The sequence below is a fragment of the Mytilus galloprovincialis genome, chromosome 3 (genome assembly GCF_965363235.1).
Source record: "Mytilus galloprovincialis chromosome 3, xbMytGall1.hap1.1, whole genome shotgun sequence".
NCBI classification, from domain to species: Eukaryota; Metazoa; Mollusca; class Bivalvia; order Mytilida; family Mytilidae; genus Mytilus; species Mytilus galloprovincialis.
Window position 1 is genome coordinate 79,355,459 of NC_134840.1, and position 13,956 is coordinate 79,369,414.

Consider the following 13,956-nt stretch of genomic DNA (forward strand, 5'->3'; position numbering starts at 1 on the left):
AATGAGACTTTTCCTTATAATTCAAAGTAAAATGTATTATCTTGTCAATATTTTTATCTTCACTTATTTGTTGGGCCTACTTTCAAACAACACAAAAGTTTCAATCCAGCTGTTTCATTCCATAAAAATAACATTTAACTTAAAGCTATCCCATTTCAAAATTAGCCTTGAACTATAAGCATAACCACATGTTTCCTTTCATAAATGAAAAGCAATATGAACTTGCATAAAAATCAATTGCATTAATACAAAATTGGTATGTCCTACCTTTGGTCCACTTAATGCTGTCATAACATCATCAAATAAATTATCTTCTATACCAGAATGCATCAGTACTGCTCGCAATATAGTCACATGATTAATCTTTACATAGTAACTTCTTGACTGCAATAAAAGTGTAATTCACTAAATGTTTTTGTAACTTAATGTGATTCATTTTTAAACAAGAATGTGTCCATAGTACACGGATGCCCCATCGGCACTATCGTTTTCTATGTTCAATGGACCTGTAAAATGGGGGAATTTCGAAAAATCTCTAATTTTGACATCAAAATTAGAAAGATCATATCATAGGAACATGTATACTAAGTTTTAAGTTGATTGGACTTCAACTGCATCAAAAACTACCTCCACCAAAAACTTTAACCTGAAGTGGGAAAGACGGAGAAAAGGACGAATGGAGGAACAAACAGACAGACAGACAGACAGACAGACAAACAGACGAAAAGACCAGAAAACATAATGTCCATAAATGGGGCATAATAAATGGGGTATAATAAATGGGGCATAAAAAAGTTTTTCGCTCATGCACAGCTCAGATTACTTTTATGTTTTTGGTTATACTTTTACATTACATCAGCTCTTCACAGTTTAGATTATTAGATTATGTTTTAGAACTTTAATTGTTGAAATACACATCTGGTGCAGTTAAATTAGTATGATTTATGCTATTATACATTTTGTGAATAGTCTTTTGTCTGACTTTAAGTTGAGTTACTTTTACAAAATTTTCTTAAGCCATTACCCAGATTATTTGCACAGACACAGCATAAAATCATCAACATTCAATCTATCTATCAATCCATCTTAGAATACAACAAGAATGTGTCCATAGTACATGGATGCCCCACTCGCATTATCATTTTCTATGTTCAGTGGACCGTGAAATTGGGGTCAAAAGTCTAATTTGGCAATTAAATTAGAAAGATCATATCATAGGGAACATGTGTACTAAGTTTGAAGTTGATTGGACTTCAACTTCATCAAAAACTACCTTGACCAAAAACTTTAACCTGAATGAACGGACGGAAGGACGGATGGATGCACAGACCAGAAAACATAATGCCCCTCTACTATCTTAGGTGGGGTATAAAAATCTCTCTTATCCTTGATAAGTTATCTTTATAAACTTAATATGTTAATAGATTGAACAAGGATCTATCCTGAATTGTTTTTTCTTTCTGTAGTTGTTTGAAGTATTTTAAGTGACAAGTGTATTCTGCCTTTCACATTATTTCTTACCTGTAATGCTGGGAACTCATTGATAATTTCCTGTACAACGATCAGTATCTCTGCATCTGGTATCAAGCTGGAAATACAATACCAAAATCAGCGTCTATTTCAATCAAATGTTAATTTTCAGCCTTATTGTTTCTAGAAAATTTGAATAAATGTTATATATTATGCATTTGAAAGGCATCTAACATTTGTATTTAGGTAGCACAGCAATTATTTTTTTTTAACAAAAGGCTGTCAGATACAGTAATCAATATTTTAACAAGAGGCTGTCAGATTAACAGAAAATCAGACTTTCCTGCATGAAAATGATATTTGCAAATCTGTCTTCCAAAACAGGCTCAAGTAAAGTTATAATCAATAAATTTTGTAGGGTTCAGAAATGGAAAGGCCAAAATCATTCTAATTATCATTTTTCACTACTTAAAAGCCTACAACTCAGCATTATTAAAAGCTAAAATCATGAAAATCGGAATTGAACTTCATTTAGTCACAGGAAACAACACATCTTAATTTGAAAGATTTTGTTAAAGCGATATCAAGTTATTGCACTTTGGCAGCGTTCCTTCATCATCAAATTTATAACAGATATTTTCCTTTGGAAATTATCATACTTGAAGATGTAGTTTGTTTATTTATTACTTGCCATAAGAAAATCTGTCTATAAAATCTTGTTGTTATTCTATATTACTAACCTGCCCTGTGAAGAGGTAACTATATCAAAAGCACACTCCGTTAGTTCTCTGGGATGTAGTTTATGAAGTTTCTTTGTTCTAAATACTTTCCCAATACAATATCTCTTTAGATTTGTGATATTATTTCTGGCAATGTATCGAGCAAAGGGTGCCTGAAATAAATAAAGTGAGTGTTGATAGATTAATATCAACCATCTTTTCTGGCAGAAAGTATAAATGTTTATAAGTACATTTTTCAACGTTTGGATGTCTAGCCCCATTTTAGGCTCATATTTTCAGTGAGCTCAACTGGTATTTTTCAGTAATTTTGGTTTGGCCCGTAAAATATTTCATGCAAAATCATAAAAACGTATTTGTTAAAAAAAAACCATGATAAATACAGAGTATCTCATCTAAAAACAAGAGGCTGTCACAACGACAGCAAAACGGATTTATTAACATTTATTTGTGTCCTGGCAATATCACAAGAACCATTACTGATGAATGGTGAAAGTGAAAATCGTCAATATCAAATTTGACCTCCATTTTGTCATCAGTATCAACATATTAAAATTTGAAAAGCTTAGATTGAATGGTTCATGAGTAAATGCAACAACGTGAATGGAAACGCCATTTTACGATCTTTTAAGAACCATAACTCCTGAACGGTAAAAGTCAAAATCGTCATTATTGAACTTGACCTCTATTTTATCATCAGTAACAACATATTAAAATTTCAAAAGCTTTGGTTGAATGGTTCATGAGAAAATGCACGGACACGACGGGAAACACCATTTTTCAATCTTTCAAGAACCATAACTCCTGAACGGTAAAAATCAAAATCGTCATTATTGAACTTGACCTCCATTTTGTCATCAGTAACAGCATATTAAAATTTCAGAAGCTTTGGTAGAACAGTTCATGCATAAATGCACGGACACGACTGGAAACTCCATTTTTCAATCTTTCGAGAACCATAACTCCTGAACGGTAAAAGTCAAAATCGTCATTATTGAACTTGACCTCCATTCTGTCATCAGTGACAACATATTAAAATTTGGGAAGCTTTGGTAGAACAGTTCATGCGTAAATGCACGGACACGACTGGAAACTCCATTTTTCAATCTTTCAAGAACCATAACTCCTGAACGGTAAAAGTCAAAATCGCCATTATTGAACTTGACCTTCGTATAGTTGTCAGTAATAACATATTAAAATTTTAAAAGCTTTGGTGGAACGGTTCATGAGTTAATGCATGGACAACATTTAATTGAAGCCCGCCCGGCCGCCCGCCCGGCCGCACATCGCCAAATCAATAACCGACATTTTTGTCACAAAAATCCGGTTAATTACATGTATATTGTGAAATGATGTCTGTTGTTCCTCAATTTTCAGCATTACATGTTAAATACTGTTATATTGCCAGGAAGTAATTTTAATAGTGCATTTGTATATGAATACACCTTTATTAATTTAACAAGCCACCTCAAAAAATAACAGTTGCAGGAAGGCGTTTTAACCCACCAAAAGACACTGTATTTGACTCTGAGCTAGCCACTAAATGTTGTATGCTTTTGCAAAGAAAAATATCATTTTTTTTATTGGTTCAAACTTTGTGAGGGATCAAAGGTATTTTTAATTGTGTCTCAAGGGTTTAGCTCTAGTTTTACACATATTGACTTATCAGGACTTAATGTTGTCATCTCTCAATAATCAAGGTGATGATGATAACTGGATATGGTTTTTACCAATTATTGCATATTTTGATAGAAAAGGTGAGGCATAACAACACCTATTATAAGGGTGAAAAGTAACAATAATTAGCCTAATTATTTTAGTAGTAATAAGCAGACAGTCTTAAAGATCAGAAGGACTAAGATTTTACATAGCATACCCTGAGATCAAATGGTAATCCAACAAGCAGTCCACTGTGGTCCATAAAACAGGGATAATACTCTGATTTGTCATATACTGTTGATTTAGGCATGAAAAAGGGAGATAACACTGGGATAGCACCATGTTTCTGGAATATTCTGATCAGGTTTTCATACACTAGTTCATTGGTCAAAGCTGTTTTGATTGTAATACCACCCTGTAAAAAAGAGATATGAAATGTTGATAAATGTTATGTAATCATTGTATATGTAAATATGTGGGGGAAAAAATAATGTATTCAAACATTTCACAACAGTCTACATGCTGTCAAAAATATTTATTTCTTGATGTCAAATTCAGAACGAAATCATTATTACTGGAACAATAAATCTCTTTCTCTTGTCTTCCTACAAAATTGAATAATGGGACTGCTTGAGTATTTCAAAACTTACATTCTGATATCAGATATGTATACACAATGTATACAATAAATTCCTAATTTAACTAGCTTTTTTGTTAATTCTTCAAAAATTGCAATAATAAAAGCATGCAATAATTTTTAAATTTACAGTAGTTGTTTTTTATGGTACAGTAAACTAACTCTTTGTTGTAGACCCTTTTTATTGAGATATAGCTCTTTCATGCAGAAATCATGTGCCTGTTTGACTTAGATTTTGAAATGCCAGTTCCATTTCAGGCACCTGTAATTCAGTGTTTGTCACATTATTTGTTAATTGTATTGTCACACATCAGGCCACTGGTTCTCTTTTATAAATCGTTAACATTTTGTCATGCTTGTTCCTGTCATGGCTTACTATACGATATTAGTCTTGCTCATTGTTGAAAGCCATAAGTTGACCTATAATTGTTAAAATCTACATCATTCAGACTCTAGGGAACTGTTGTCTCATTAGCAATTGTACATCTCATTTAATTTTCATATTTATGGCAATTCATTTTTCACAATTTTCTTAAGTTCTTGATGTAAATTTATATTTAGGGAGATTTACATTTGGGCAGATTGACATTTAAGTTTTGAACTGATGGCCAAAATTAGTAACTTTACAGTATATTATTTCATTATTATGTCAGCTTTTAAAAATACAATAGCCAAAAACTCTTTAGTACAATAAAATATGCAAAAATAGTTAGAGAGTTGTCTCCTTGGCACTCATACCACATATTCTTATACCCATTTGGTTATTTAGCAATTTTTAGCTAATCCTCCTCTCTTTTAAAAGTGAAATTTTTTATGTTATTACCTTATGAAAATCACTATCATATAGATGGTCGTCTGCTGAGGTAATGGTCTGTGAGAACAACTCATTGATGAGACGTTTGTATGCTTTACTATGAGGATCAGATATAGTAGATCGTAAAATCTCATTCTGTTCCGCCTCCTCTAGTTGTGGGGGTGGCATGTATTCCGATTTAAGTAATTCTGCTGATGTTGGTCTTTGCGAGGGGTCATGGTTCATCAACATTTTTAATATACCTGTCTGAAAAATAGATTATAAAAAACATTTCAGGAAAATCTCTATGCAAAGCTGTAGTTTAGTATAGAAATTACTCAAAATAAAAAGGTCATTATGAGAACTTTGCATTGTATAATTAAACAACAAATCTAAATAAATAATTGCAATTCTGGTTAAAAATCTAGTAACATCAGCCTGCAACAGATGTTATCTATTTCCAATAGAATATCATATTTGAAAACAGGGCTTAGGTGGCTGAGAGGTCTACATAGTCCAACTACTGGACCACTAGCCTGTCAATACTAAGGTTGTAAATTGTGGCCGGTGCACACAAGTCCACTCTTAATTGACTAGGATTGTATGTTTTCTTGATTCACTTCCAGTTTCCACACTACCACTTCCTAAATCAATAAAACTGACTGCCATGAAATAGTGTATAGTGCTGAAAATGGCATTAAACACCAATCAATCAACAAAAAATAACATATATTTACATATCCGCAATCTGTTATTTAGAATTTTAAACTTGTTTGAAATAACATGATTATACAAGTCAGATGTACTGCAAGATAAATTAAATTTCCTTCAACAAGCATGTACAACATTTCATAATATCATTTTGATTAGGCATTTAAGCATTTCTCTTATAGTAAATTCAGACTTCTTCTATAAATATACCTGGTTTTTCATTTCTAGCTGGTCAAAGTCTTCAGGAAAAACAATATCCATGCTTCTTAGGTTAGCCAAAATCTGAACTCTCTCCATACCAGTAGTCAAGGGTCTGTAACACATCTCAAAGAATATCACCCCTAAACTGTACATGTCTACTTTCTGTAAATAAAAAATTAAATAATGGTTGTTTTTCTAGGAACACAAATCAAATGTTTGAAAATGAAAATTGTCTGCCCTTTGGATTTTTTTTTTAAACAACAGTCTATTGAAAATTTTACAGTACAGTGAATTCAAAATTTCAGAATGCTTTATCTGCAATTTATGTACACCAAAGTATCCAAAAAAGGTATGAGGAATTTTAAAGATACATATAGAAAATTGTTGCACATACTTTTGAGCCAATAATATATCATATTATCCTGATTTTGCCTTTCTTTCATCCATTCTGATTTTTCTCTCAGTTTCTACTGTTCTTATTTTAGTTTTAAATGCAGTTTCTGTCTTTGGAGTCTCCTGTATTGATTTCAGTTATCTTGTTTTAACCTGTATATTTATTATTATTCTGATTTTCATCTTTTTCATACTTGGGTATTCTTTCCATTTTTAAGGAGGTTGACATGGGTTGCTTATTTGCCAAATACCAGGGGTTTTGTTTTGTAATAATTTTCCACTTTCCCCTTTTTTCATTCTATTTCCAAGTTCCCAATGTTTTTACTGCCTATATCCCACATCCAAAAAGTGTATAATTCCCTGGTTTATTTTCATCTAAAGTTGAATTAAAGTTCTGTTTTTTTAAGTTGATATTTGTTGATTTAAATTGTTGTTCCTTTTAAATTGTAAACTACTGAGTGTAGTAACATTATTTTTTTCTACTCTTATAACCTATCATCACTGAGGTTGTAAGCTCAAATCCTGCTTTGGGCAAAATATTCACTCAAATCTTAATTAACTATGACCTTGACCTTACCTGACTATATGACATTTTTGTCATCATCTCTGGACTGACATATAGAGCAGTTCCGACCTTCCCAGTTAAGTCCCCTGCTCCATCTGACCTTGACATTGACTTTGATACACCTTCCCGTGATTCTAATGCACTTAAACTGAACATTGTGGCATCTATGTTGGGTTGCTGCAATATAAAAGAATATATACTATAAAGCTACTGTACGTTAAGTATAACATTTTATTTCAACCTGATTACTGTTAAACATACAAACAAATATACTTAAAAGGATCTCAATGTGTTATTTCATTTATACAATTAATTTATCATAGTGTATCCCTGGACACCATTTTTCCTTGATTTAATACAGTACACAAGACAAGAGGATAAAAAAACTTTTATTAATGTCTTTTTCTGACAAAAAAAAATTAATTCGGATAACCATTGCAAATGATAATATTGCTGGTGATCAAATCAAAATTACTAAAAAACAAGAGTGCACACGCTGAAATGTCTCGCCTTCTATACTAATCATTGATATTATGTTGATAGTCCTAAGTATAAAGCTAAGCTTTATCACAACTGTCACATAAACTTAACATTAACCAAGATAACTAAACAAAGACCAATGAACCTTGAAAAAGAGGTCCAGGTCAGATGAACCATGCCAGGCAGACAGGTACAGCTAACAATGCTTCTATACAACATATATAGTTGACACATTACTTATAGTTTAAGAAAAATAGACCAAAACACAAAAAATTAACGCTGTGCAATGAACCGTGAAAATGAGGTCACGGTTAAATAAAACCTGCTCGACTGACATAAAGATCATAAAATATTTCCATACACCAAATATAGTTGACCTATGGCATATAGCATTAGATAAAAAGACCAAAACTCAAAAACTTAACTTTGACCACTGAACCATGAAAATGAGGTCAAGGTCACATGACATCTGCCCACTAGACATGTACACTTAACAATCATTCCATACAACAAATATAGTAGACCTATTGCATATGGTATGAGAAAAACAGACCAAAACACAAAAATTTAACTATAACCACTGAACTATGAAAATGAGGTCAAGGTCAGATGACACCTGCCAGTTGGACATGTACACCTTACAGTCCTTCCATACACCTAATATACTAGCCCTATTGCTTATAGAATCTGAGATATGGACTTGACCACCAAAACTTAACCTTGTTCACTGATCCATGAAATGAGGTCGAGGTCAAGTGAAAACTGTCTGACAGACACGAGGACCTTGAAAGGTACGCACATATCAAATATAGTTATCCTATTACTTATAATAAAAGAGAATTCAACATTACAAAAAATTTTATCTTTTTTTTCAAGTGGTCACTGAACCATGAAAATGAGGTCAAGGACATTGGATATGTGACTGACGGAAACTTCGTAACATGAAGCATCTATATACAAAGTATGAAGCATCCAGGTCTTCCACCTTCGAAAATATAAAGCTTTTAAGAAGTGAGCTAACGCCGCCGCCGTAGCCGCCGGATCACTATCCCTATGTCGAGCTTTTTGCAACAAAAGTTGCAGGTTAGACAAAAATTACTGACTTAAACTGTTTCATTGAATTAAAATAGACTTCAAATATCTTGAAAATCTAAAATAGCATTAGTTACAAAATTTTAAGAACTGACCAATTGAAACCAAATTTGCAATTTGCAACTGGAACTTTTCTCATAAAAAACCTTACTAATCAATTGAATCAAAATTATAAAATATTTCAGACTTATCAAAAGTATTTGCTTGTTCCAAAGATTTTTTGTAATAGGAGTCACAGAACTTTTATCATTATCATTGAAATAATACATAACTTAAATTTGGAAATGCAAATAATGGATAAAGACTTACAGATGCTAGGACACTAGTTGTAGCTAAACCAAAGTCTCCAATCTTTACATGATCATTAGAATCTAAGAATATGTTCACAGGTTTGAGATCTCTGTGAATCATACCCTGAAATAACAACATGATAGTTTGGATTATATAAAACACTGTAAAGAAAACCAATAAATGTATACAAAATCTCTGTGATTATTTCATGCATATACATATAAATTAACACTAAGGTTGTGAGTTTGAATCCAGTTAATGGAATGTGCATTCCACTAAAACCTTAATTGACTATGTTGTAAGTTTTCCTACCAAAGGTATGTGGTTATCTGGGCACTCTGGCTCTAACCACCACAAAATAGCTAAATAGTGTTGAAAGTGGTGTTAAACACCAATCAATCAATCAATACATATAAAATATCTTAAAATTCATCATTTTGTATTATTTCAATTGCAGGTAATTGCTCTTACTTCCCTTTTTCATTTAATGGTTTTAAAGCAGTATTTTGATATTAATTGAACTTCTTTGGTACTTTGTGATGCATGGTACACAACTCTTTTTTTGGCTTTTCAGTCAAACCTTAAACAGTTCCCTGAAAGAACATGATTTTTAAATACTGACATTAAAACATGCCATACCATACCTGTTCATGTATATGGACCAGACCTTCAACAATTTCCCTAAAAAATCTCCACAGACGATTGATATCTAAGTACAACCCAGCGTCAATACAGTTTCGTAATGTACTTCTTTCACAAAACTCCATCTATTAATAAAATAAACATAGGAATATAAATAATGAAACTACAGGCTGAAAGAAGCTATATTTTGAATGAATGAGGGTTTTTGCAAAAAGCGTATACATGCTATAGCAATCAAAACATATATTACAAACGTGAGGCAATGATTAACAACAGAAAACAACACAAATGATACAATGTTAAGTAATAATATCACATTTCATTTTCCATGCTAGATAATTTCATAATTTTATAGTCAGAGTTTTATTTACATTTTTTAGCAATTAATCTAGTTTATAGGTATTAAGTATCTAGCTACTGCAATGCTCATACCATATACTGTGGATTCATTTAATTTCATGGTATTATTATTATTACTATTAACCAACTTTGTGGATGGAAAAAAAACCTGCAAATTCATTGATTCTTAATTGGGTCTTCATTCTCAGAAATTCTGTATACATGCTTATTTGACATATTATTTTTTTAAACTGATATTTGAGGACCTCCCTTACTCATGAAATCCCCAAAAAAGTAGTATCTAATGAATACTAATGAATTCACATTATAAGATCTTATAAGGAAATTTTGGCATTTGTCTAAAATTTGTTATGTTCGAAGCAGCGGTGGTACCATGATATTTACCCTATGAAATCATTACACTGTCTATTGAAATGCACTTGGCATGGTCCTGAAATGTGAACAATGGATGTGGTGAAGATTTAATTGCCGTTTTCAAGGACCAAACCACTAAACAAAGTTTGTATATACTAAGTGGCAGAAAAAATTGCAATCAAAATAATGAATATAACTGATTACCCCAAAATGTGATTTCTGACCCCAAAAAAGGGAATTTAAAAATGTCTTGGTATTTTTTTTTAAACAGTTATAGTTATTTTTTCAATCATTTTTATTTTAAATCAGACATGTCTTGCAAATATGGGACCCTTCATATGTATGGTATATTATGTGTGCCACTGACATCATATTAGACTACAGAGTCCTTGCTATTCAGATACATAACTTTGACATGTTTTTCTTAAACGAATTAAAAAATTATTCATAGGTTTCAACTGGAACTTTTATTGGTTGTTTGTATGCAACACAATCTTCATGAAATGAATATTTGTATACTTCTCCAAAGATATATGAACATAGGCGGATCAAGGTGACCTGGCCCCGCTTTTGTGGGAAACATTTGATTGATTATATGGGGAATCACTGAAGCATGACTGGCACCCCTCTAACCCACCCCCTCATAAGTCAGTCAGTGGGCCCCCCTTATGAAAAGTTCTGGATCCGCCACTGAAGATTGTAAATTACTTAAGTTTACCTGTATATATAGATATTGTAACTTGGCTACTTGTTCTGGTTCTATGTTCTTATTACTTTTGTTTATACCAGCTTCCTGAAATATACCATAAAATACTATCTAAATATTCTAATTTTTCTGGTGAAATACGTTGGTGACGGAATTTCTGTGAGAGTTTAATAAAAGTCTTTCTGGAAATGCTAGTGTGTCCTTTAACTTCATTGTAACGCAGTCACTGCTTTTGTTATCGATACAAAGAGTACCAAATAATTGACTTGGATACACCATCTTGTGATTCTAATAATGTACTTAAACTGAACAGTTTGGCACAACAATTGAACATATAATCAAATGTACAAAGAACTATGACAAATACATTTTACATATCTGTATGATGTAAAATGTCCTTTTCAGACGTTTTCAAACTTTTGTACACTTTTAAAATAAAGTAATAAAATTTGACAATAAAAAGATATTCAGAATAAAAGTGTGTTTATTTTGTTCTTCATTGAAGAAACCTATATTTCATTGCCATGGACGAAATGTACATCTTCTAAAATCTTTAAAAGTCATTAATGACCTAACAAAATGGAAATGACCTAATATATTTTCATAGTGCTTGATAAGCAAATCAAATTAACTCAGTTTTTATATTACTTTTTCGTAAAGAGTATAATACAAAAAATATCTTTTCATGCAAGGAATCGAAACAGGCCACAACCAGAAGAGAATTGCTCTTTCCAACAAAAGCATTTAGAACTTTTAAATTTCATAAATAAATAGAATTGTTGTTAATTCAAAATTTGGTACACTAAAATAAAGAATATATAAAATTGTTTAGACATCTACTGTTGAGTACATTAAAAATAAATCACATCAGTTTGGAATACACATTTGAAAATACAATGCATTACTATTTGTGAAAACTGTGAATTGTAAACTTATTACTTAAGTCATGCAGTTGAATTTAAAAACCTGAATCCTTAACGTCACCTAGAACCTGGATAATTAATTTGCTACTAGTGTGTTAATGTAACATGAAAATACAAAAATACAGTCAACTCTCATAATCTCGGCCACAGGCTATTTTAATTAATTTTTAAATATACATGCTATTTATTCCATACTTTTTTATTCCCATTTGCATGACAAAGATACATAGATGTACACAAAGAATATATTTGTTCCATGTATTATACAACCTTAAAAATAGATAGTTAAAAAAAAAATCTCAATTAGTTGTTTAGTGTAAAGCACAGACTAATAGCTCCATCTATCATCATATGCATTAAGCTTTCACAAACCATGGAATTCTACGATTTTCTTTGAAATTTTGAATATATCTTTACTTTTCTAATTTGTGTAATTTCTTTAAAAAAAACACTAGCTCTTCGACTTACAAGAGATGACTGTTATCTAACAATGTGTATTTGGGAATGACAGCTAGTTAATTATAACATGCATAACCTGTTAGCCCTTAACTATAATACCTACACATAGTGTTGTTGAACCCTTTGTCTGATGAAGGCATGTAAAATTTGATAATATGCATAAAAAAGATCCATTTAATATTTTCTTTTTATACTCGATGAAATTTGTACATCTGATATAAATGATTATTTGTGTTTGGTTTAATACTAAATTAACAAGTGAAACGGCGAGCTACTGCTCACTGATGATACCCCCGCCGCAAGTGGATAATATTAATAGTGTAAAAATATGCAAGTGTTCGGTAAACAGGAAGTTGTCGAGTGATGAATCTGAAAATGCATCACACGGTATAGCTGACTTATATAAATCCTGAAACCAAATTTCAGAAATCCTTGTATTGTAGTTCCTGAGAAAAATGGGACGAAAATTTTCAATTTTGCTATCATGTGTTAAATCAGACAAGTGTTCGGTAAACAGGAAGTTGTCAAGTGATGAATCTGAAAACGCATCACACGGTATGGCTGACATATATAAATGTTGATACCAAATTACAGAAAGGGTGGATGTGTAGTTCCTGAGAAAAATGTGACGAAAGTTTCATGGGACGGACTGACTGACGGACTGATGGACGGACGGACGGACTGATGGACGGACGGACTGACAGACAGAGGTAAAACAGTATACCCCCCCTTTTTTAAAGCGGTGGTATAAAAATACTTAACATTATACAAGTCAAAGCTTTCTCTAAAGTTTATGGAGTGGTTGGCAGTATCATAAATTAAATCAATATAAAGTAATAATAGTAGATCATGTCTTGAATCCAATACTGGTATTTTATTCCATATCTGTCTGAGACAAATTCGCACTTGTATATATTTCATTATATTTAATGAAACAATAGCAATCTCATAAGAGAACCAATCAGAAGCCATATTTATCAAGTAAAAATTTCAAGATGGCCTGAATATCAAATGAAGCTAATAGATTTGTACCATGATGCATAGCAATAACTTAATAATTATGACCAGAAATGTGTCCAGGAGATTTCAATATGGTAAACCATAAAACAATTCTTTTTCGTGGATACCTTTTTTGTGTTAACCCCTTTATATCTCTTAGATGCAATTCATTTTCCCAATGTTTGATCTTTGATCATGTAAACTAATTGTTACACATATATTCCTGAGGATTTATTATCATTTTAACTCTTTAAATTTATTTATTTAGCTAAAATAAGTTGGTTTACAATATAATCTAAATTTTCAGATCATATCTTACCACTTGTTCCAAGAGACCACAAAAACTATTAGTTTTGTTTTAGGTTTATAATGCTTCAGAACTAATTTCAATTTTTGTGTACTGTTGTAAAAGTTTCTATTTCATAATCCACAACAAAAGTATATGCAGTAATTCAAAAATGTTTACAATGTTTTAATTTTTACA

At 31.6% G+C, this 13,956-nt stretch overlaps 1 protein-coding gene across 2 annotated transcripts in view; it reads right to left on the reverse strand.

Moving 5' to 3' along the window:
• The window catches only part of LOC143069058 (eIF-2-alpha kinase GCN2-like), a 68,024-nt gene that overhangs the window by 15,409 nt on the left and 38,659 nt on the right, over positions 1-13,956 (reverse strand). The window contains exons 19-29 of one of the 2 annotated variants that reach the window (XM_076243488.1): positions 12,577-12,600; positions 11,104-11,178; positions 9,674-9,796; positions 9,048-9,152; positions 7,179-7,343; positions 6,218-6,370; positions 5,327-5,563; positions 4,084-4,281; positions 2,211-2,362; positions 1,522-1,588; positions 268-384 (exon numbers count right to left, since the gene is read on the reverse strand). In XM_076243488.1, coding sequence (XP_076099603.1) covers positions 268-384; positions 1,522-1,588; positions 2,211-2,362; positions 4,084-4,281; positions 5,327-5,563; positions 6,218-6,370; positions 7,179-7,343; positions 9,048-9,152; positions 9,674-9,796; positions 11,104-11,178; positions 12,577-12,600 — 1,416 coding nt within the window. The remainder of the gene's footprint in view (positions 1-267; positions 385-1,521; positions 1,589-2,210; positions 2,363-4,083; positions 4,282-5,326; positions 5,564-6,217; positions 6,371-7,178; positions 7,344-9,047; positions 9,153-9,673; positions 9,797-11,103; positions 11,179-12,576; positions 12,601-13,956) is intronic. The other variant, XM_076243489.1, reaches the window with a different exon arrangement.